This window comes from Salvelinus fontinalis, chromosome 40 (genome assembly GCF_029448725.1).
Source record: "Salvelinus fontinalis isolate EN_2023a chromosome 40, ASM2944872v1, whole genome shotgun sequence".
NCBI lineage: Eukaryota > Metazoa > Chordata > Actinopteri > Salmoniformes > Salmonidae > Salvelinus > Salvelinus fontinalis.
Window position 1 is genome coordinate 29325952 of NC_074704.1, and position 23610 is coordinate 29349561.

Sequence of the window (23610 nt, forward strand, 5' to 3'; positions counted from 1 at the left end):
AGCTGTTCATTCATTCATCCTCAAAGAGGGCTGAGTGGAGCTGTTCATTCATTCATTCTTCTGAGCAGTCACATCTGAATGGAGGGTTCCAGACCAGGTTTGTGTGTATATATTGTGGCAGACCAGGGGGTTTGGTCAAGACGTTTACACAGATCAGACACGGACAGAGTAGAATTAGCTCAGTTTCAAAGGTGTTTATTAAATAATGAACTGAAAAGGATAGGTCTCCCCCATGAGAGCCTCTCCGGGATATCGTCTTCTGGGCTCCGGGTCTTGCTGTATCATGACGGGCACAAATACTGAACTCCCTCCTCATACCTCTGCCACCATCCCCAACTATACGGGAGTCCTTTCTGTCCCCACTCTTCCCTGTGTGCTGCCCTTCTGGCAGCTTTATGGGCCCTGCACAGCTGGTGAGCAATCAGCCCTTGATTGCTCACCAGCTCGCAATTAGCCCCAATTAGTCCTGGCCGGAGAGCCCGTCAAGACTTGGCATGTCCAGCAGATGGAGCCATCGCCTCGTGATGTATACTCCGTCTGTCACCAGGCCTCAACGAGTCTCCCCCTGGTGGCTGACCTGCTGTACGCCACAATATACTGAATCAAAATATTATGCAACATGTAAAGTGTTGGTCCCATGTTTCATGAGCTGAAATAAAAGATCCCAGAAATGTTTTGAACGCACAAAAAAGGCTTACTTCTCTCAAATTTTGTGCACAAATTTGTTTACATCCCTGTTAGTGAGAATTTCTCCTTTGCCAAGATAATCTATCCACCTGACAGGTGTGGCATATCAAGAAGCTGATTAAACAGCATGATCATTACACAGGTGCACCTTGTGCTGGGGACAATAAAAGGCCCCTCTAAAATGTGCAGTTTTGTCACACAACACAATGCCACAGATGACACAAGTTTTGAGGGAGTGTGCAATTGGCATGCTGACTGCAGGAATGTCCACCAGGGCTGTTGCCAGAAAATTGAATGTTAATTTCTCTACCATGAGCCGCCTCGTATGTCGTTTTAGAGAATTTGGCAATACGTCCAACCGGCCTCACAACTGTGTAACCACGCCAGCCCAGGACCACATCCGGGTTCTTCACCTGCGGGATCGTCTAAGACCAGCCACCTGGACAGCTGATGAAATTGTGGTTTTGCACTGAAGAATTTCTGCACAAACTGTCAGAAACCGCCTGAGGTAAGCTCCTCTGCGTGCTCGTCATCCTCACCAGGGTCTTGACCTGACTGCAGTTCGGCGTCGTAACCGACTTCAGTGGGCAAAATGCTGACCTTCGATGGCAACTGACACGCTGGAGAAGAGTGCTCTTCACGGATGAATCCCGGTTTCAACTGTACCGGGCAGATGGCAGACAGTATGGCATTGTGAGGGTGAGTGGTTTGCTGATGTCAACATTGTGAACAGAGTGTCCCATGGTGGTGGTGGGGTTATAGTATGGGCAGGCATAAGCTACAGACAACGAACACAATTGCATTTTATCGATGGCAATTTGACTGCACAAAGATACCGTGACGAAATCCTGAGGCCCATTGTCGTGCCATTCATCCTCCGCCATCACCTCATGTTTCACCATGACAATGCACGGCCCCATGTCACAAGGATCTGTACACAATTCCTGAAAGCTGAAAATGTCCTTCCATTCTTCCGTGGCCTGCATACTCACCAGACATGTCACCCATTGAGCATGTTTGGGATGCTATGGATCGACGTGTACAACTTCACACAGCCATTGAAGAGGAGTGGGAAAACATTCCACAGGAAACAACCAACAGTCTGATCAACTATATGTGAAGGAGGTGTGTTACACTGCAGGAGGCCGATGGTGGTCACACCAGATAATGACTGGTTTTCTGATCCACGCCTCTACATTATCTGTGTATCAACAGATGCATATCTGTATCCCCAGTCATGTGAAATCCATAGATTAGAGCCTAACACATGTTGAATTTATATAAATTGAATGATTTCCTTATATGAACTGTAACTCAGTCAATGAAATTAGTTTAGCATTTAGCTTTTTTTTTCTTCATTCAGTTTAGTATATATGTCCACTCTGTCTGTAAGAGAGAGAAAGAGACTAAGCTGTGTGAGAAAGAGTGAGAGTGTGTGAGTGAGTATGAGTGAGAGAGAATGTATGAGTGAATGTGATGAGTGAGAGAGGGTGAGTGAGTGAAGAATGTATGAGTGAGAATGTGAGTGAGTAAGAGTGAGTGAGTGAGTGAGTGTGAGTGAGGAATGTATGAGTGAGAGTGTGAGTGAATGTGAGAGAATGTATGAGTGAGTGAGACAGAGAGTGAATGTGAGAGAATGTATGAGTGAGTGAGAGAGAGAGTGAATGTAAGAGAATGTATGAGTGAGAGTGTGAGTGAGTGAGAGAGAGAATGTATGATTGTGAGTGAGAGTGAGTGAGAGAGAATGTATGATTGTGAGTGAGAGTGAGTGAGTGAGAGAGAATGTATGAGAGAGAGTGTGAGTGAATGAGAGAGAATGTATGATTGTGAGTGAGAGTGAGTGAGAGTGAGTGAATGAGTGAGAGTGAGAGAGAATGAGAGAGAATGTATGAGTGAGAGTGCGAGAGAGAGTGAGTGTGAGAGATTGTATGAGTGAGAGTGAGAGAGAGAGGAATATGAGAGAATGTATGAGTGAGTGAGAGAGAGTGAGAGAGTGAATGTGAGAGAATGTATGAGTGAGAGTGTGAGTGAGTGAGAGAATGTATGAGTGAGAGTGAGGGAGAGTGAATGTGAGAGAATGTATGAGTGAGTGAGAGAGAGTGAATGTGAGAGAATGTATGAGTGAGAGTGAGAGAGAGAGTGAATGTGAGAGAATGTATGAGTGAGAGTGAGAGAGAGAGTGAATGTGAGAGAATGTATGAGTGAGAGTGAGGGAGAGTGCATGTGAGAGAATGTATGAGTGAGTGAGAGAGAGAGTGAGTGTGAGAGAATGTATGAGTGAGAGAGAGTGAATGTGAGAGAATGTATGCGTGAGAGTGAGAGAGAGTGAGAGTAAATGAGAGAGAATGTATGAGTGAGAGTAAGTGAGAGAGAGAGAGTGAGTGTGAGAGAATGTATGAGTGAGAGTGAGGGAGAGTGAATGTGAGAGAATGTATGAGTGAGAGTGAGGGAGAGTGAATGTGAGAGAATGTATGAGTGAGTGAGTGAGAGAGAGAGAGTGAATGTGAGAGAATGTATGAGTGAGTGAGAGAGAGTGAGTGAGGGTGAGAGAATGTATGAGTGAGAGTGAGGGAGAGTGAATGTGAGAGAATGTATGAGTGAGAGTGAGAGAGAGAGTGAGTGTGAGAGAATGTATGAGTGAGAGTGAGAGAGAGAGAGAGTGAGTGTGAGAGAATGTATGAGTGAGAGTGAGAGAGAGAGAGTGAGTGTGAGAGAATGTATGTGAGAGTGAGAGAGTGAGTGTGAGAGAATGTATGAGTGAGAGTGAGGGAGAGTGAATGTGAGAGAATGTATGAGTGAGAGTGAGAGAGAGAGTGAGTGTGAGAGAATGTATGAGTGAGAGTGAGAGAGAGAGGGTGAGTGTGAGAGAATGTATGAGTGAGAGTGAGAGAGAATACTGAGTGGGGAGAATACTGTAGAAAGAGGGCGGGGGGGGAAAGGGTGAGGGGGTATTGGGGGAGACCACTGTAGAAAGAGGGGGGGGGGGGGGGGGTGAGGGGGTATTGGGGGAGAATACTGTCGAAAGAGGGAGGGGGAAAGGGTGAGGGGTTATTGGGGGAGAATACTGTAGAAAGAGGGAGGGGGGGTGAGGGGGTATTGGGGGAGACCACTGTAGAAAGAGGGAAAGGGGGAAAGGGTGAGGGGGTATTGGGGGAGACTACTGTAGAAAGAGGGAGGGGGAAAGGGTGAGGGGGTATTGGGGGAGAATACTGTAGAAAGAGGGGGGGGGTGAGGGGGTATTGGGGGAGACCACTGTAGAAAGAGGGAGGGGAGAAAGGGTGAGAGGGGTATTGGGGGAGAATACTGTAGAAAGAGGGAAGGGGGGAAAGGGTGAGGGGTTATTGGGGGAGAATACTGTAGAAAGAGGGGGGGGGGGTGAGGGGGTATTGGGGGAGACCACTGTAGAAAGAGGGAAAGGGGGAAAGGGTGAGGGGGTATTGGGGGAGACTACTGTAGAAAGAGGGGGGAGGGGGAGGGAGTATTGGGGGAGACCACTGTAGAAAGAGGGAGGGGGGAAAGGGTGAGGGGGTATTGGGGAAGACCACTGTAGAAAGAACGAGGGGGTAGCTGGTGGAGCTGCGGCTATTATTCATGAGTCTGCCAGGCATTTCTCTTTCTTCACTGTGACACACTGTGACTGCAGAGAGAGAGAGAGAGAGAGAGAGAGAGAGAGAGAGAGAGAGAGAGAGAGAGAGAGAGAGAGAGAGAGAGAGAGAGAGAGAGAGAGGAAGGGAGAGAGAGAGAGAGAGAGAGAGAGAGAGAGAGAGAGAGAGAGAGAGGAAGAGAGAGAGAGAGAGAGAGAGAGAGAGAGAGAGAGAGAGAGAGAGAGAGAGAGAGAGGAAGACAGAGATATAGAGCAAGAGAGAGAGAGAGAGAGAGAGAGAGAGAGAGAGAGAGAGAGAGAGAGAGAGAGAGAGAGAGAGAGAGAGAGAGGGGGGAAGGGAGAGAGGAAGGGAGAGAGAGAGAGAGAGCGAGAGAGAGAGAGAGAGAGAGAGAGAGGGAGAGAGAGGAGGACAGAGAGGAAGGGAGAGAGAGAGGAAGACAGAGAGAGAGGAAGGGAGAGAAAGCGTCAGAGAGAAGAGGGAAACCGAGACAGAGAGTGGAGGCTGAGCGCATCTCTCCATTGATCTTGAACCGATCAAGGTGAGTGGTGTTTTCTCCCCCTGCAGTGTGTGTGTGTGTGTGTGTGTGTGTGTGTGTGTGTGTCTGACAGATGTCGTTAGCAATGCGTGTGTAGAATGACATGTGACGTTAAAAGGGTAGACCACGTATAATCAACGTGCCAGTCGTGTGTGTGCGTGTGTGTGTGTGTGTGTTGTCTGTCTATGGTGTGGGTGTGTGTTGTGTCTATGTTGTGTGTAGGAGAGACCATAATAGCAGGTTAGTTAGGTTAGTTAGCTACGTGGTGATGCTGTATCGTGGAGGCTAGCTAGCTACGTGGTGATGCTGTATTGTGGAGGCTAGCTAGCTACCTGGTGATGCTGTATTGTGGAGGCTAGCTAGCTACATGGTGATGCTGTATCGTGGAGGCTAGCTAGCTACATGGTGATGCTGTATTGTGGAGGCTAGCTAGCTACCTGGTGATGCTGTATCGTGGAGGCTAGCTAGCTACATGGTGATGCTGTATCGTGGAGGCTAGCTAGCTACGTGGTGATGCTGTATTGTGGAGGCTAGCTAGCTACATGGTGATGCTGTATTGTGGAGGCTAGCTAGCTACGTGGTGATGCTGTATTGTGGAGACTAGCTAGCTACGTGGTGATGCTGTATTGTGGAGGCTAGCTAGCTACGTGGTGATGCTGTATTGTGGAGACTAGCTAGCTACCTGGTGATGCTGTATTGTGGAGGCTAGATAGCTACGTGGTGATGCTGTATTGTGGAGGCTAGATAGCTACGTGGTGATGCTGTATCGTGGAGGCTAGCTAGCTACATGGTGATGCTGTATTGTGGAGGCTAGATAGCTACGTGGTGATGCTGTATCGTGGAGGCTAGATAGCTACATGGTGATGCTGTATTGTGGATGCTAGATAGCTACATGGTGATACTGTATTGTGGAGGATAGCCACATGGTGATGCTGTATTGTGGAGGCTAGCTAGCTATGTGGTGATGCTGTATTGTGGAGGCGAGTTAGCTACATGGTGATGCTGTATTGTGGAGGATAGCTACATGGTGATGCTGTATTGTGGAGGCTAGCTACATGGCGATGCTGTATTGTGGAGGCTAGTTACGTGGTGATGCTGTATTGTGGAGGCTAGCTAGCTATATAGTGATGCTGTATTGTGGAGGCGAGTTAGCTACATGGTTATGCTGTATTGTGAAGGCAAGCTAGTTACATGGTGATGCTGTATTGTGGAGGCTAGCTACATGGTGATGCTGTATTGTGGAGGCTAGCTACATGGTGATGCTGTATTGTGGAGGCTAGCTACATGGTGATTCTGTATTGTGGAGGCTAGTAGCTACATGGTGATGCTGTATTGAGGAGGCTAGCTACATGGTGATGCTGTATTGTGAAGGCGAGCTAGTTACATGGTGATGCTGTATTGTGGAGGCTAGCTAGCTACATGGTGACAATGTATTGTGGATGCTAGCTAGCTACGTGGTGATGCTGTATTGTGATGGCTAGCTAGCCACATGGTGATGCTGTATTGTGGATGCTAGATAGCTACGTGATGATGCTGTATTGTGGAGGCTAGCTACACGGTGATGCTGTATTGTGGAGGTTAGCTAGCTACATGGTGATGCTGTATTGTGGAGGCTAGCTACATGGTGATGCTGTATTGTGGAGGTTAGCTACGTGGTGATGCTGTATTGTGGATGCTAGCTAGCTACATGGTGATGCTGTATTGTGGTGGCTAGCTAGCTACATGGTGATGCTGTATTGTGAAGGCGAGCTAGTTACATGGGCATGCTGTATTGTGGAGGCTAGCTGCATGGTGATGCTGTATTGTGGAGGCTAGCTACATGGTGATGCGTGGTGTGTGTGTGTGTGTGTGTGTGTGTGTGTGTGTGTGTGTGTGTGTGTGTGTGTGTGTGTGTGTGTGTGTGTGTGTGTGTGTGTGTGTGTGTGTGTGAGGGAGTGTGTTTCTATTCTGATGAGAAGACTGAGTTGTCTTTTTTGACATACTCTTAAAGAGGTTTCAGACGGTTTTGGAAGATGGCCAGGGACTCCGCTGCCCTGACATTAGGGAGAGAAGCTTGTTCCACTATTGGGGCGCCAGGACAGAGAAGAGCTGTGTCTGGGCCGAGTGGGAGTTCCCCTCCCGTAGGCATGGGAGGGCCAAAAGACCAGAGGTGTTAGAGAGGAGTGCTCGGGTTGGGGTGTAGGGTTTGGGCATAGCCTGAAGGTAGGGCATCCATAGCAGTGGAGGATGCTGAGGGGAGGAGGGATCATAATAATGGCTGGAACGGAGCAAATGGAATGGCAACAAACACATGGAAACCATGGAAACCATGTGATTCATGTATTTGATACCATTCTACCTATTCCGCTCCAGCCATTACCGCGAGCCCGTCCTTCCCAATTAAGGTGCCACCAACTTCCTGTGATCTGTAGTGTTACAATAGTTTAGTATGAGTCCTGGTCAAAAGGAGTTCTCTAGCATCCAGGTCAAAAGGAGTACTCAAACATCCTGGTCAAAAGGAGTACTCTAGCATCCTGGTCAAAAGGAGTACTCTAGCATCCTGGTCAAAAGGAGTGCTCTAGCATCCTGGTCAAAAGGAGTACTCTAGCATCCTGGTCAAAAGGAGTTCTCTAGCATCCTGGTCAAAAGGAGTTCTCTAGCATCCTGGTCAAAAGGAGTTCTCTAGCATCCTGGTCAAAAGGAGTACTCTAGCATCCTGGTCAAAAGCATCCTGGTCAAAAGGAGTGCTCTAGCATCCTGGTCAAAAGGAGTACTCTAGCATCCTGGTTAAAAGGAGTACTCTAGCATCCTGGTCAAAAGGAATGCTCTAGCATCCTGGTCAAAAAGAGTTCTCTAGCATTCTGGTCAAAAGGAGTACTCTAGCATCCTGGTCAAAAGCATCCTGGTCAAAAGGAGTACTCTAGCATCCTGGTCAAAAGGAGTTCTCTAGCATCCTGGTCAAAAGGAGTACTCTAGCATCCTGGTCAAAAGCATCCTGGTCAAAAGGAGTGCTCTAGCATCCTGGTCAAAAGGAGTACTCTAGCATCCTGGTTAAAAGGAGTACTCTAGCATCCTGGTCAAAAGGAATGCTCTAGCATCCTGGTCAAAAAGAGTTCTCTAGCATTCTGGTCAAAAGGAGTACTCTAGCATCCTGGTCAAAAGCATCCTGGTCAAAAGGAGTACTCTAGCATCCTGGTCAAAAGCATCTTGGTTAAAAGGAGTACTCTAGCATCCTGGTCAAAAAGAGTACTCTAGCATCCTGGTCAAAATGAGTTCTCTAGCATCCTGGTCAAAAAGAGTACTCTAGCATTCTGGTCAAATGGCGTTATCTAGCATCCTGGTCAAAAGGAGTGCTCTAGCATCCTGGTCAAAAGGAGTACTCTAGCATCCTGGTCAAAAGGAGTACTCTAGCATCCTGGTCAAAAGGAGTACTCTAGCATCCTGGTCAAAAGGAGTACTCTAGCATCCTGGTCAAAAGGAGTACTCTAGCATCCTGGTCAAAAGGAGTACTCTGGCATCCTGGTCAAAAGGAGTACTCTAGCATCCTGGTCAAAAGGAGTTCTCTAGCACCCTGGTCAAAAGAGTACTCTAGCATCCTGGTCAAAAGCATCCTGGTCAAAAGGAGTGCTCTAGCATCCTGGTCAAAAGGAGTGCTCTAGCATCCTGGTCAAAAGGAGTTCTCTAGCATCCTGGTCAAAAGGAGTACTCTAGCATCCTGGTCAAAAGGAGTACTCTAGCATCCTGGTCAAAAGGAGTACTCTGGCATCCTGGTCAAAAGGAGTACTCTAGCATCCTGGTCAAAAGGAGTTCTCTAGCACCCTGGTCAAAAGAGTACTCTAGCATCCTGGTCAAAAGCATCCTGGTCAAAAGGAGTGCTCTAGCATCCTGGTCAAAAGGAGTGCTCTAGCATCCTGGTCAAAAGGAGTTCTCTAGCATCCTGGTCAAAAGGAGTTCTCTAGCATCCTGGTCAAAAGGAGTTCTCTAGCATCCTGGTCAAAAGGAGTGCTCTAGCATCCTGGTCAAAAGGAGTTCTCTAGCATCCTGGTCAAAAGGAGTACTCTAGCATCCTGGTCAAAAGGAGTTCTCTAGCATCCTGGTCAAAAGGAGTTCTCTAGCATCCTGGTCAAAAGGAGTTCTCTAGCATCCTGGTCAAAAGGAGTGCTCTAGCATCCTGGTCAAAAGGAGTTCTCTAGCATCCTGGTCAAAAGCAGCACTCTAGCATCCTGGTCAAATGGCGTTATCTAGCATCCTGGTCAAAAGGAGTGCACTATATAGGGGATAAGGTGTAATTTGGGATTCAGACGGTGTATTTAATATTGATGTTTTTACCAATGTCATGCTCTGCTCTCTGTCTACTGTGTTCCTCTTTGTCCAGGACACTGACCTGTTGTCTGATACACCGGCCAATCAAAACCAGGGTTACAGTGGCAGTCATGTCAGGGATGCACCGTTCAACCAATCAGAGCTGGGATTCTACACATTTTGGTGTTCCGTTGCACAGATGAACCAATCACACGCAGGTGTCTCACTTTGCATCCCACAGAACCTACGGAACCCGAATCCAACGAACCAATCAAATACAGGATTGCTGGTCCCAGAACAAATCCGGAGGATGGCGAGGGTTCATCGCTGTTTCCAAGCATCCAATCGGACTGCAGATTACTAACCTCACCACCTCACTGGATTACACATTTGGGGATTTTAGAGGAACCAGGATTCCAGCCAATCAGAGCTTGGGGAGGACTGAACCGTTGGCGCGTGGTGATTGGCTGCTGAGTCCGATGGGGGCGTGACCCGTGGTTGTGGCCCGGTCCTATCCTGGCTGGTCTGACCCCTAACCTCTAACCCTTGACCTGTAACCCCAGACCCCTCTGGTCCTGGCTCTCCAGCTGCTGTGCTGCTTGGGTTCTGGTCCCGTCCGCACCGGGGGAGGGGCCAAAAAGAACAATCAGCCAATCACTATGAAAAAGAGTCACAGCGTGCAGCGTCTGTCGCTGGCCGGAGAAGAGGAGGTAACACACACACACACACACACACACACACACACACACACACACACACACACACACACACACACACACACAGACACAGACACACACAGACACACAGACACACACACACACACACACACACACACACACACACACACACACACACACACAGGAACACACACACACACACACACACACACACACACACACACACACACACACACACACACACACACACACAGGAACACACACACACACACACACACACACACACACACACACACACACACACACACACACACACACACACACACACACACACACACACACACACACACACAGGAACACACACACACACACACAGACAGACACACACAGACACACACAAAGACGTTTGTAGGGTAAACACACATCGTGGAGATCTATTGACTGGGGTGTCCCTGGACTACAGTCTCAGGAGTTTCTCTTCTTAATGGATGGATTCCCTTCCATCCAATGACCTCAAGGCTGCAGTCTGTGATAGTAGACAGTGTGTGTGTGTGTGTGTGTTCTGTGTAGCCTCTACAATAACAACAGTGAAGCATCTCTTTACATCTGGAGCTTTGGACAACTAGAGACGAGGCATGGAACATGGAACACTGTTGCCTAGCAACTAGCAGCCTGCCTTCCATTCCCCCTGTGTTCTGTTGCTACGCTGCTGCAGTGCAGATCACACTCTCTCTGTAGAGGGCTTATACACAACACACACACACACACACACACACACACACACACACACACACACACACACACACACACACACACACACACACACACACACACACACACACACACACACAGATATGGGGTGCCATAGACCAGCATGCAGCCTCTCTAAATCTCCTTTAGTGAGCTCACATAGCTCACATAATAATATTACCCTCTATGCTTCCTGTCATTCACATAACATTCCATTCTATGCTTCCTGTGATACACATAACATTCCATTCTATGCTTCCTGTCATTCAGTAATATTACCCTCTATGGTTCCTGTCATTCAGTAATATTACATTGTACACTTCCTGTCATTCAGTAACATTACCCTCTATGCTTCCTGTCATTCACATAACATTCCATTCTGCTTCCTGTCATTCAGTAATATTACCCTTTATGCTTCCTGTCATTCAGTAACATTACCCTCTATGCTTCCTGTCATTCAGTGACATTACCCTCTATGCTTCCTGTCATTCAGTGACATTACCCTTTATGCTTCCTGTCATTCAATAACATTACCCTCTATGCTTCCTGTCATTCAGTAATATTACCCTCTATGCTTCCTGTCATTCAGTAACATTACCCTCTATGCTTCCTGTCATTCAGTAACATTACCCTCTATGCTTCCTGTCATTCAGTAACATTACCCTCTATGCTTCCTGTCATTCAGTAACATTACCCTCTATGCTTCCTGTCATTCAGTAACATTACCCTCTATGCTTCCTGTCATTCACATAACATTACCCTCTATGCTTCCTGTCATTCAGTAACATTACCCTCTATGCTTCCTGTCATTCACATAACATTACCCTCTATGTTTCCTGTCATTCAGTGACATTACCCTCTATGCTTCCTGTCATTCAGTGACATTACCCTTTATGCTTCCTGTCATTCAATAACATTACCCTCTATGCTTCCTGTCATTCAGTAATATTACCCTCTATGCTTCCTGTCATTCAGTAACATTACCCTCTATGCTTCCTGTCATTCAGTAACATTACCCTCTATGCTTCCTGTCATTCAGTAACATTACCCTCTATGCTTCCTGTCATTCAGTAACATTACCCTCTATGCTTCCTGTCATTCAGTAACATTACCCTCTATGCTTCCTGTCATTCACATAACATTACCCTCTATGCTTCCTGTCATTCAGTAACATTACCCTCTATGCTTCCTGTCATTCACATAACATTACCCTCTATGCTTCCTGTCATTCAGTGACATTACCCTCTATGCTTCCTGTCATTCAGTGACATTACCCTCTATGCTTCCTGTCATTCACATAACATTACCCTCTATGCTTCCGGTCATTCAGTGGCATTACCCTCTATGCTTCCTGTCATTCAGTGACATTACCCTCTATGCTTCCTGTCATTCAGTAACATTACCCTCTATGCTTCCTGTCATTCAGTAACATTACCCTCTATGCTTCCTGTCATTCAGTAACATTACCCTCTATGCTTCCTGTCATTCAGTAACATTACCCTCTATGCTTCCTGTCATTCAGTAACATTACCCTCTATGCTTCCTGTCATTCACATAACATTACCCTCTATGCTTCCTGTCATTCAGTAACATTACCCTCTATGCTTCCTGTCATTCACATAACATTACCCTCTATGTTTCCTGTCATTCAGTGACATTACCCTCTATGCTTCCTGTCATTCAGTGACATTACCCTTTATGCTTCCTGTCATTCAATAACATTACCCTCTATGCTTCCTGTCATTCAGTAATATTACCCTCTATGCTTCCTGTCATTCAGTAACATTACCCTCTATGCTTCCTGTCATTCAGTAACATTACCCTCTATGCTTCCTGTCATTCAGTAACATTACCCTCTATGCTTCCTGTCATTCAGTAACATTACCCTCTATGCTTCCTGTCATTCAGTAACATTACCCTCTATGCTTCCTGTCATTCACATAACATTACCCTCTATGCTTCCTGTCATTCAGTAACATTACCCTCTATGCTTCCTGTCATTCACATAACATTACCCTCTATGCTTCCTGTCATTCAGTGACATTACCCTCTATGCTTCCTGTCATTCAGTGACATTACCCTCTATGCTTCCTGTCATTCACATAACATTACCCTCTATGCTTCCTGTCATTCAGTGGCATTACCCTCTATGCTTCCTGTCATTCAGTGACATTACCCTCTATGCTTCCTGTCATTCAGTAACATTACCCTCTATGCTTCCTGTCATTCACATAACATTACCCTCTATGCTTCCTGTCATTCAGTAATATTACCCTCTATGCTTCCTGTCATTCAGTAATATTACCCTCTATGCTTCCTGTCATTCAGTAACATTACCCTCTATGCTTCCTGTCATTCAGTGACATTACCCTCTATGCTTCCTGTCATTCAGTGACATTACCCTCTATGCTTCCTGTCATTCAGTGACATTACCCTTTATGCTTCCTGTCCATCAGTAAATTGACTTCTGGATGTGTGCCACCCAAATATGGTTGAAAAACTGAAAAATATATCATATCTCATCCTCTTTCTCTTTCCCGCCCTCTCTCTCTTTCTTTCCCCAGGATAATGACACTGATTCGTCAGGCTGTGCTGAGAAGGCGGAGTCGGGGCTCTACAGCAGCTCCTATACGTCAGGAGCCACTCTGGGGGCGGAGCTACGCATGGGGAGGAGCAGGAGGCTGGCCTCCAGTTTGCAGGTAGAACAGTGGAAAGAATATTATGTTTTTACAGCAGGAATGTGCTTCGGATTTCATCAGCAGTTACACAACAGTTACTTGTGATCAAACCTGAGAGTTTTCTGCACAAAGATATTTACACAAGTTGTTTTGGAGACATGGCACAATAGTGGTGTGAACTTTTTTTGTGCAGACAAACTTATATTAGTTGTATCACAACCACTGTGTCAAATGTGAGTGCGTCATAGAGAGAGTTTTGTTATTATGGTTCCTGTCAGGCTATTATTGCAAAAGAGACTTACCTGGTTTAATAAAATCTATCCTATTGGTTACCTGGTTAATCAATCAATCCTATCGTCCATTCAGGTTCCGTGTTGGCTCCGCCCCCGAGACAGGACACGCTCACCTGAGATCCTGAGTAACATGCCACGCCCCACTTCACTGCCCCTCTGCATCCCACCACGCATTGCCATCACACCTGCAGACGCAGACAGGTAACACACGCACGCACGCACACACACACACACACACACACACACACACACACACACACACACACACACACACACACACACACACACACACACACACACACACACACACACACACACACACACACACACACACACACACACACACACACACACACACACACCACCCAGATATACAACTATACTTCCATGTAGTGTTGTTGACCTGAGTTGCATTGTAAACCATCCTCTCTCTCTCTCTCTCTCTCTAACTCTCTCTCCTCTCTCTCTCTCTCTCTCGCTGTCTCTCGCTCTCTCTCTCCCTCTCTCTCTCTAACTCTCTCGCTGTCTCTCTGTCACTCTCTCTCTCTAACTCTCTCTCTGTCTCTGTCTCCTTACCCCTCCCCCACATGTGACCACATGTATCCGGGTTTTGTCCCTTTGTCTCTAGAAGCTGTGGGTTTCGTCCCTTTGTCTCTAGAAGCTGTGGGTTTTGTCCATCCTTCCCCCGGTTCAGAATATATCATTATCATAGTCATGGCGTGTTTTAGTGGAAGAGCTATTGAAGATTGAAATCCAAAATCGTATTTTATTTTAAAAAGGTGTGAATTGTTCTCCATCCAACCCAAATTCAGAATATACCTTCTTCATTGTCATGGCGTGCTTGGTTCAATAGCTATTGAGGAGAGAAAACCCAAATATCCACAGACTATCAATCAAATTTATTTATAAAGCCCTTCTTTATAAAGTTTATAAATAAACTTTATGTTATGTCACAAAGTGCTGTACAGAAACCCAGCCTAAAACCCCAAACAGCACTGCAGGTGTAGAAGCACAGTGGCTAGGAAAAACTCCCTAGAAAGGCCAAAACCTAGGAAGAAACCTAGAGAGGAACCAGGCTATGAGGGGTGGCCAGTCCTCTTCTGGCTGTGCCGGGTGGAGATTATAACAGAACATGGCCAAGATGTTCAAATGTTCATAGATGACCAGCAGGCTCAAATAATAATAATCACAGTGGTTGTAGAGGGTGCACCTCAGGAGTAAATGTCAGTTGGCTTTTCATGGCCGATCATTCAGAGTATCTCTACTGCTCCTGCTGTCTCTAGAAAGTTGAAAACAGCAGGTCTGGGACAGGTAGTACGTCCGGTGAACAGGTCAGGGTTCCATAGCCGCATGCAGAACAGTTGAAACTGGACCAGCAGCACGGCCAGGTGGACTGGGGACAGCAAGGAGTCATCAGGCCAGGTAGTCCTGAGGCATGGTCCTAGGGCTCAGGTCCTCCGAGCGAGAGAAAGAAAGAAAGAGAGAAAGAGAGAAAGAAAGAGAGAAAAAGAGAGAAAGAGAGAGAGAATTAGAGAGAGCATACTTAAATTCACACAGGACACCGGAAAAGAGGAGAAATACTCCAGATATAACAGACTGACCCTAGCCCCCCGATACATAAACTACTGCAGCATAAATACTGGAGGCTGAGACAGCAGGGGTCGGGAGACACTGTGGCCCCATCCGACGATACCCCCGGACAGGGCCAAACAGGCAGGATATAACCCCACCCACTTTGCCAAAGCACAGCCCCACACCACTAGAGGGATAACTTCAACCACCAACTTACTATCCTGAGACAAGGCCGAGTATAGCCCACAAAGATCTCCGCCACGGCACAACCCAAGGGGTGGCGCCAACCTCGAACAGGAAGATCACGTCAGTGACTCAACCCACTCAAGTGACGCACCCTTCCTAGGGACGGCATGGAAGAACACCAGTAAGCCAGTCACTCAGCCCCTGTAATAGGGTTTAGAGGCAGAGAATCCCAGCAGCACCAGTAAGCCAGTCACTCAGCCCCTGTAATAGGGTTTAGAGGCAGAGAATCCCAGCAGCACCAGTAAGCCAGTGACTCAGCCCCTGTAATAGGGTTTAGAGGCAGAGAATCCCAGCAGCACCAGTAAGCCAGTGACTCAGCCCCTGTAATAGGGTTTAGAGGCAGAGAATCCCAGTGGAGAGAGGGGAACCTATCCAATGTAAGACTCATTTTACCTCGGTAGCTGAGTCATTGTCTTGGAAGTGGTGATTCATTAGTATTCTACAATAGCAGAACCAAGTATAATAGCACAGTACAACATTACTGTGACACCAAAAACACCACTTTAGTCATTTCTTATGAGATTTTAGGATGGTTAGCTGAATCGTCCACCCAACCCCCATGTAGCATATCTGATTCAGATAGTTAAGGTCTTGTTGAGCAGCTAATTAGTAGAATCAGGTGTGTTAAATTATGGTTGGACTGAAAACTAACACGACAGTAGATCTCCAGGAAGAGGGTTGGACTGAAAACCTACAGGACAGTAGATCTCCAGGAAGAGGGTTGGACTGAAAACCTACAGGACAGTAGATCTCCAGGAAGAGGGTTGGGCTGAAAACCTACAGGACAGTAGGTCTCCAGGAAGAGGGTTGGACTGAAAACCTACAGGACAGTAGATCTCCAGGAAGAGGGTTGGACTGAAAACCTACAGGACAGTAGATCTCCAGGAAGAGGGTTGGACCGAAAACCTACAGGACAGTAGATCTCCAGGAAGAGGGTTGGACTGAAAACCTACAGGACAGTAGGTCTCCAGGAAGAGGGTTGGGCTGAAAACCTACAGGACAGTAGATCTCCAGGAAGAGGGTTGGGCAGCCCTGGGCTGTAGTTTGTGAACACCATCTGCTCTGATGTTCTCACCAGACAGTAGTTGAGGAAGATATAAATGCATATTCCCATTGAAACAGATTGAGAAACAAATGATTGACATGCAGTTTGGATAATTCACTGGTAAAAACGTGAAGAACTCTCGCATTTGGATATTTTAAATGTGGTCACCCTTTCTCCGACCCCCTTCAGTAGTTTCCAGGTGGAGAATGGTTCACCCCCCCTCTTAAGTAGTTTCCAGGTGGTGAATGGTTCACCCCCCCTCCCTTCAGTAGTTTCCAGGTGGCGAATGGTTCACCCCTTCAGTAGTTTCCAGGTGGCGAATGTTTCACCCCCCCTCTTCAGTAGTTTCCAGGTGGCGAATGGTTCACCCCCCCCCCCCCTCTTCAGTAGTTTCCAGGTGGCGAATGGTTCACCCCCCCTCTTCAGTAGTTTCCAGGTGGCGAATGGTTCACCCCCCCCCCCCCCCTCTTCAGTAGTTTCTAGGTGGAGAATGGTTCACCCCCCCTCTTCAGTAGTTTCCAGGTGGAGAATGGTTCACCCCCCCCCCCCCCTTCAGTAGTTTCCAGGTGGAGAATGGTTCACCCCCCCTCTTCAGTAGTTTCCAGGTGGAGAATGGTTCACCCCCCCTCTTCAGTAGTTTCCAGGTGGAGAATGGTTCACCCCCCCCTCTTCAGTAGTTTCCAGGTGGCGAATGGTTCACCCCCCCCCCCCCTTCAGTAGTTTCCAGGTGGAGAATGGTTCACCCCCCCTCTTCAGTAGTTTCCAGGTGGAGAATGGTTCACCCCCCCTCTTTAGTAGTTTCCAGGTGGAGAATGGTTCACCCCCCCCCTATTCAGTAGTTTCCAGGTGGAGAATGGTTCACCCCCCCCTTCAGTAGTTTCCAGGTGGAGAATGGTTCACCCCCCCCCCCCCCCCTCTCTTCAGTAGTTTCCAGGTGGAGAATGGTTCACCCCCCCAGCCCCCCCTCTCTTCAGTAGTTTCCAGGTGGAGAATGGTTCACCCCCCCAGCCCCCCCTCTTCAGTAGTTTCCAGGTGGAAAATGGTTTGTCATAATATAATAATCATAGTGTCTCTCTCTTCCCCAACCTCTCAGTGAGCTGGAGAACGGGGTGTCTCCGGGCCATACCCCTCTTGGCTCCCAGAGTCCCAGCCTGACCCTGCACCCATCCTTCCCCCAGGGGGGCCGACGAGAGTCCTTCCTCTACCGGTCAGACTCTGACTACGACATGTCCCCAAAAAACTCAGGCTCACGCAATTCTATCGCCAGCGAAGGGTGAGAGGGGGGGGGGGGGGGGGGGGGGGGGTGGTGTCAGTGTGTGTATGAGTCAAACCATTGGCTAATTTGCATTATCATGACTACATATCCTAATATACTCTGTCTCTCGCTCTCTCTGTTTCTAACACTCTCTCTCTCGTTCTCACTTTCTCTCTCTCTCTCTCTCTCTCTCTCTCTCTCTCTCTCTCTCTCCTCTCTCTCTCTCTCTCTCTCTCCTCTCTCTCTCTCTCTCTCTCTCTCTCTCTCTCTCTCTCTCTCTCTCTCTCTCTCTCTCTCTCTCTCTCTCTCTCTCCCTTTCAGGCATGCAGGAGAAGACTTCATTGTTACCCCCTTTGCTCAGGTGTTGGCCAGCCTGCGCTCGGTACGGAGCAACTTCACCCTCCTCGCCAACGTCTCCATGCCAACCGTCAAGTCAGTGCTCACCTGTCAATCAAAACATCTAACAGCTGGTCTGTTTCCCAAATCAAATGCCATATAGTCCATATAGTCACTACTTTGGACCAGGGACCCATAGGCCTGCTATATAGTGATCTACTTTCGACCAGGACCCCATAGGGCTGCTATATAGTGATCTACTTTAGACCAGGGCCCCATAGGGCTGCTATATAGTGATCTACTTTAGACCAGGGCCCCATAGGGCTGCTATATAGTGATCTACTTTAGGCCAGGACCTCATAGGGCTGCTATATAGTGATCTACTTTAGGCCAGGACCTCATAGGGCTGCTATATAGTGATCTATTTTAGACTAGGACCCCATAGGGCTGCTATATAGTGATCTACTTTAGACCAGGACCCCATAGGCCTTCCATTTGGTTATTGAGAGTTTCCTACCTCATTTACCCAGATAGCTAGCCAATTAAAACGTGTATTTTACATGTAACTGGTTTGTAACTGATAACTGATGTGACATGTAGCTCGTCGATGTAATTGGCTGCCTGTCTACCTCGACTAGCCAATAACAATAATGATAGTTATGGGTCACATTTACTCACCACTTTTCAATGGGCCTTTCAATGGGCCTTGTATAACCCCGATGTTTAATACTGCCCCCCCCCCCCCCACACACACACACACACAGACTCTCTCCCGTCTCCCTCAGTCTGAACTTCACTCCCAGACAATGTCAAGCTATTGTAACCCCGTGAGTTCTAACTGGTTGGTGTAATTCCCTGTCTTGTCCACAGGAGGTCTCCACTGGGCGGTGTAGCGCACCACAACCCCAGAGCAGCTCTATCAGATCAACAGTATGAGCAGCTGGCTACAGACACTCTGGAGGAGCTGGACTGGTGTCTGGACCAGCTAGAGACCATCCAGACTCACCGCTCTGTCAGCGATATGGCCTCCAACAAGGTACTACCATGATATAAACACAACCATGACATAACCACAACACAACCATGATATAACTACTACACAACAATACAATCTCACCACAGCTTCAACACTTATGAGCAGTGAACTGACTAACCATACAGAAAAACATCCTCAAACTGCTCCCCCCTTTTTCTCCCTCCCTCCCTCCCTCCCTCCCCTCTCTCAGTTTAAGAGAATGTTAAACAGGGAGCTGTCTCACCTATCAGAGATGAGTCGTTCGGGTAACCAGGTGTCTGAGTACATCTCCAGCACCTTCATGGGTGAGTACATCTACCTGGATATGCCTGTAGTTACCTGTACGTACCTGAAGTAACCTGCCTGTTAATACCTGTATGTCTGTTCATACCTGTCTGTGTATTTACCTGTCTGTTCATATACCTGTCTGTGTATTTACCTGTCTGTTCATAGCTGTCTGTTCATACCTGTCTGTCTGTTAGTACCTGTCTGTTCATACTGTCTGTCTGTTCATACCTGTCTGTGTATTTACCTGTCTTTTCATACTTGTCTGTCTGTTCATACCTGTCTATACCGTTCTACATCACTATACCTGTCTACCTGTACTTGGCCGCCCGTACATTTCTGTGTCCTGGGTATATCAGTCTGCCTGCACTAGTGTGTGTGTTTGTGTGTATAACATGAGTGTCTCTAACCCCTAGACCAGCCCAACGAGGTGGAGTTCCCGTCCCCTAGTCTAAAGGAGAAGTCTATGTGTCTCTAACGCCTAGACCAGCCCAACGAGGTGGAGTTCCCATCCCCTAGTCTAAAGGAGAAGTCTATGTGTGTCTCTAACCCCTAGACCAGCCCAACGAGGTGGAGCTCCCGTCCCCTAGTCTAAAGGAGAAGTCTATGTGTGTCTCTAACCCCTAGACCAGCCCAACGAGGTGGAGCTCCCGTCCCCTAGTCTAAAGGGGAAGTCTATGTGTGTCTCTAACCCCTAGACCAGCCCAATGAGGTGGAGCTGCCATCCCCTAGTCTAAAGGAGAAGTCTATATCTGTCTCTTACCCCTAGACCAGCCCAACGAGGTGGAGCTCCCGTCCCCTAGTCTAAAGGAGAAGTCTATGTGTGTCTCTAACCCCTAGACCAGCCCAACGAGGTGGAGCTCCCGTCCCCTCGTCTAAAGGAGAAGTCTATGAGTCAGATTAGCGGAGTGAGGAATCTGTCCCACAGCTCCACTCTGTCCTCCTCTTCTGTCCCGCGCTTTGGAGTCAACACTGAACAGGAGGACCAGCTAGCCAGGGTAAAGTATGCAAGGCTCGCTCATATGCATGCACACACGCACGCACACACACACACACACACACACACACACACACAAAGGCACGCATTATAACACGTACGTACACACACATACAGTCTTGGCCAAAAAATTTGAGAATGACACAAAAATTAATTTCCACAAAGTTTGCTGCTTCTGTGTTTTAAGATATTTTTGTCAGATGCTACTGTGGAATACGGAAGTATAATTACAAGCATTTCATAAGTGTCAAAGGCTTTTATTGAGAAAAACATGAAGTTGATGCAAAGAGTCAACATTTGCAGTGTTGACCCTTCTTTTTCAAGACCTCTGCAATCCACCCTGGTGTCAATTAACTTCTGGGTCACATCCTGACTGAGGGCAGCCCATTCTTACATAATCAATGCTTGGAGTTTGTCAGAATTTGTGGGTTTTTGTTTGTCCACCCGCCTCTTGAGGATTGACCACACGTTCTCAGTGGGATTAAGGTCTGGGGAGTTTCCTGGCCATGGACCCAAAATATCGATGTTTTGTTCCCCGACCCACTTTGTTATCACTTTTGCCTTATGGCAAGGTGCTCCATCATGCTGGAAAAGGCATTGTTCGTCACCAAACTGTTGGTGTGGCTTCTTTGCTGCCCTTCTTGACACCAGGCCACCCCCCAAAAGTCTTCGCTTCACTGTGCGTGCAGATGCACTCACACCTGCCTGCTGCCATTCCTGAGCAAGCTCTGTACTGGTGGTGCCCCGATCCCGCAGCTGAATCAACTTTAGGAGACGGTCCTGGCGCTTGCTGGACTTTCTTGGGCACCTTGAAGCCTTCTTCACAACAATTGAACCGCTCTCCTTGAAGTTCTTGATGATCCGATAAATGGTTGATTTAGGTGCAATCTTACTGGCAGCAATATCCTTGCCTGTGAAGCCCTTTTTGTGCAAAGCAATGATGACGGCACATGTTTCCTTGCAGAGGAAGAACAATGATTCCAAGCCCCACCCTCCTTTTGAAGCTTCCAGTCTGTTATTCAAACTCAATCAGCATGACAGAGTGATCTCCAGCCTTGTCCTCGTCAACACTCACACCTGTGTTAACGAGAGAATCACTGACATGATGTCAGCTGGTCCTTTTGTGGCAGGGCTGAAATGCAGTGGAAATGTTTTTTGGGGGATTCAGTTCATTTGCATGGCAAAGAGGGACTTTGCAATTAATTGCAATTCATCTGATCTCTCTCCATAACATTCTGGAGTGTTTGCAAATTGCCATCATACAAACTGAGGCAGCAGACTTTGTGAAAATGTATATTTGTGTCATTCTCATAACTTTTGGCCACGATTGTACATAAACAAATACCTTCTCAGTCAATCAGTCAAGGTTACTAGACTCAGCTCATTACCTCACTCAAGGCTTCACACGCTCTCTTTGTGTGTGCCTGCTTGCGTATGTGTGTGTCTGCGTGTGTGTGTTTGCCTGCGTGTGTGTATGTGTGTGTCTGCCTGCCTGCGTGTGTCTGTGTGTGTGTGTGTGTGTGTGTGTGTGTGTGTGTGTGTGTGCGCGTGCGTGCGTGCGTGCGTGCGTGCGTGCGTGCGTGCGTGCGTGCGTGCGTGCGTGTGTGTGTGTGTAGGAGCTAGAGGACCTGGACAAGTGGAGTTTCAACATCTTCAGAGTGTCAGAGTTCTCTAACAGCAGGCCTCTCAGCTGCATCATGTACGCCATCTTCCAGGTACATGGAGTTAGACACGCTGTGTGTGCTTTGGTTTTACTATCCTTCTGGGGACCAGATAGTGAAACAAGTAAAATTCTGAGAAGTGGGGACATTTTACCGGTCCACACAAGGAAAAAGGCTTTTTAAGGGTTAGGTTAAGTTTTAGGGTTAGGTTTAGTTTTAAGGGTTAGTTTTAGTTTTAGGGTTAGTTTTAGGGTTAGGTTTAGTTTTAGGGTTAGGTTTAGTTTTAGGGTTAGGTTTAGTTTTAGAGGTTTAGTTTTAAGGGTTAGGTTTAGTTTTAGAGGTTTAGTTTTAGAGGTTTAGTTTTAGAGGTTTAGTTTTAAGGGTTAGGTTTAGTTTTAGGGTTTAGGTTTAGTTTTAGAGGTTTAGTTTTAAGGGTTAGGTTTAGTTTTAGGGTTTAGGTTTAGTTTTAGGGTTTAGGTTTAGTTTTAGGGTTAGGTTTGGGGTTAAGGTTGAGGTTAGGTTATTTTGATCCCCACAAGGCTAGTAAAACAGACATCTGTGTGTGTGTGTAGGTGCTTTGTGATGTGTGTGTAGGTGCTTTGTGATCAAACCAAACAGCCACATTCCAGTCTATGATTAGTGGTGCAGGTGAGACATATGTCTCCGGTCTGATTGAGCCTCTGCATTCCATAGACAGGATATGGTGCATGTTTTAGCCGGGATAGAGAGGAGTAGAACCAAGGCCTCAATGGTCCTTAGACATCCTGGCATCTGGGAAATGAAGCCGGGGTCGGGGGTTAAGATAACACCTGGGAAATGAGGCCGGGGTCGGGGGTTAAGATAACACCAGGGGCAGATAAAGACAGGATGAGCCCAAAGTGGCTTATGGTGCCCCCCAATCTAAAAACATCCAAGGTGGCTTAGCAGTTCAGACGTTTTTTCCGTATTGTCGTGTCGTGTCCTGTATATATATATATTTACACCTTTTCTTCACATATCTTTTATTTATTTTATTATCCAAGAACTCAACTACAAAAGCTTTCCTGCAAAAGCTTTCCTGCAACCCGCTTCACCAATTACAATAAGTATTATTTACCTCAATCTGAAAATCCATCGTGGAAGATAGCCAGGGGCTAATTCAGAAGCTAGCCTGAAAGCTAACCAGAAGCTACTCCGATAGCTAGCCAGAAGCTAATCTGTAGCTGCCCCGAAATTAGCCGGTTTGCTGGCTAGCGTTGGTGTTTCAGCTGCCCACGTTTTGCGGTCATCAGCTATTCCTTTAGCTCGATAATCTACCGGCACTTTTGTGCAACGTGACTCGGACCGGAGCATTCCGGGACTTTTTTTCTCTCAGTTTCCCCGGATTCCAACCGCAGGCTCTGGACACTTGCACCTTGATTTCGCAGCTAGCTAGCTGCATACCGTGTGACTATTGGCTTACGTCGACCCCGGAGCAAACTCAAATCATGCTGGAGCTAGCCAGCTGAGGAGTTCCATCACCATCCGGACCCGTTTCTTTTGTTGCTGCTGCAGATACGGAACCCTACCGGGCCTTCACGACTGACTGCCGACGTTATCTGCCCGAGGGATTTATCCAACCGGCACCTCCGTCCCGACGTTACCTGAACGCTCACCTGAGGCCCGCTAATCGTTAGCTGTCTTATCGGCTGCTATCTGAACAAAACCCCACTA

The 23610-nt window shown here is 47.4% G+C and overlaps 1 protein-coding gene across 1 annotated transcript in view; it reads left to right on the forward strand.

Moving 5' to 3' along the window:
• The first annotated feature begins 4624 nt into the window (after nucleotides 1-4624).
• Nucleotides 4625-23610, forward strand: part of LOC129839134 (cAMP-specific 3',5'-cyclic phosphodiesterase 4B-like) — a 35889-nt gene continuing 16903 nt past the window's right edge. Inside the window, exons 1-10 of the mRNA XM_055906410.1 lie at nucleotides 4625-4830; nucleotides 9182-9818; nucleotides 13100-13234; nucleotides 13580-13707; nucleotides 17463-17642; nucleotides 17946-18056; nucleotides 18831-18996; nucleotides 19187-19280; nucleotides 20101-20258; nucleotides 21874-21972. Coding sequence (XP_055762385.1) covers nucleotides 9768-9818; nucleotides 13100-13234; nucleotides 13580-13707; nucleotides 17463-17642; nucleotides 17946-18056; nucleotides 18831-18996; nucleotides 19187-19280; nucleotides 20101-20258; nucleotides 21874-21972 — 1122 coding nt within the window. The 5' untranslated portion in view covers nucleotides 4625-4830; nucleotides 9182-9767. The remainder of the gene's footprint in view (nucleotides 4831-9181; nucleotides 9819-13099; nucleotides 13235-13579; nucleotides 13708-17462; nucleotides 17643-17945; nucleotides 18057-18830; nucleotides 18997-19186; nucleotides 19281-20100; nucleotides 20259-21873; nucleotides 21973-23610) is intronic.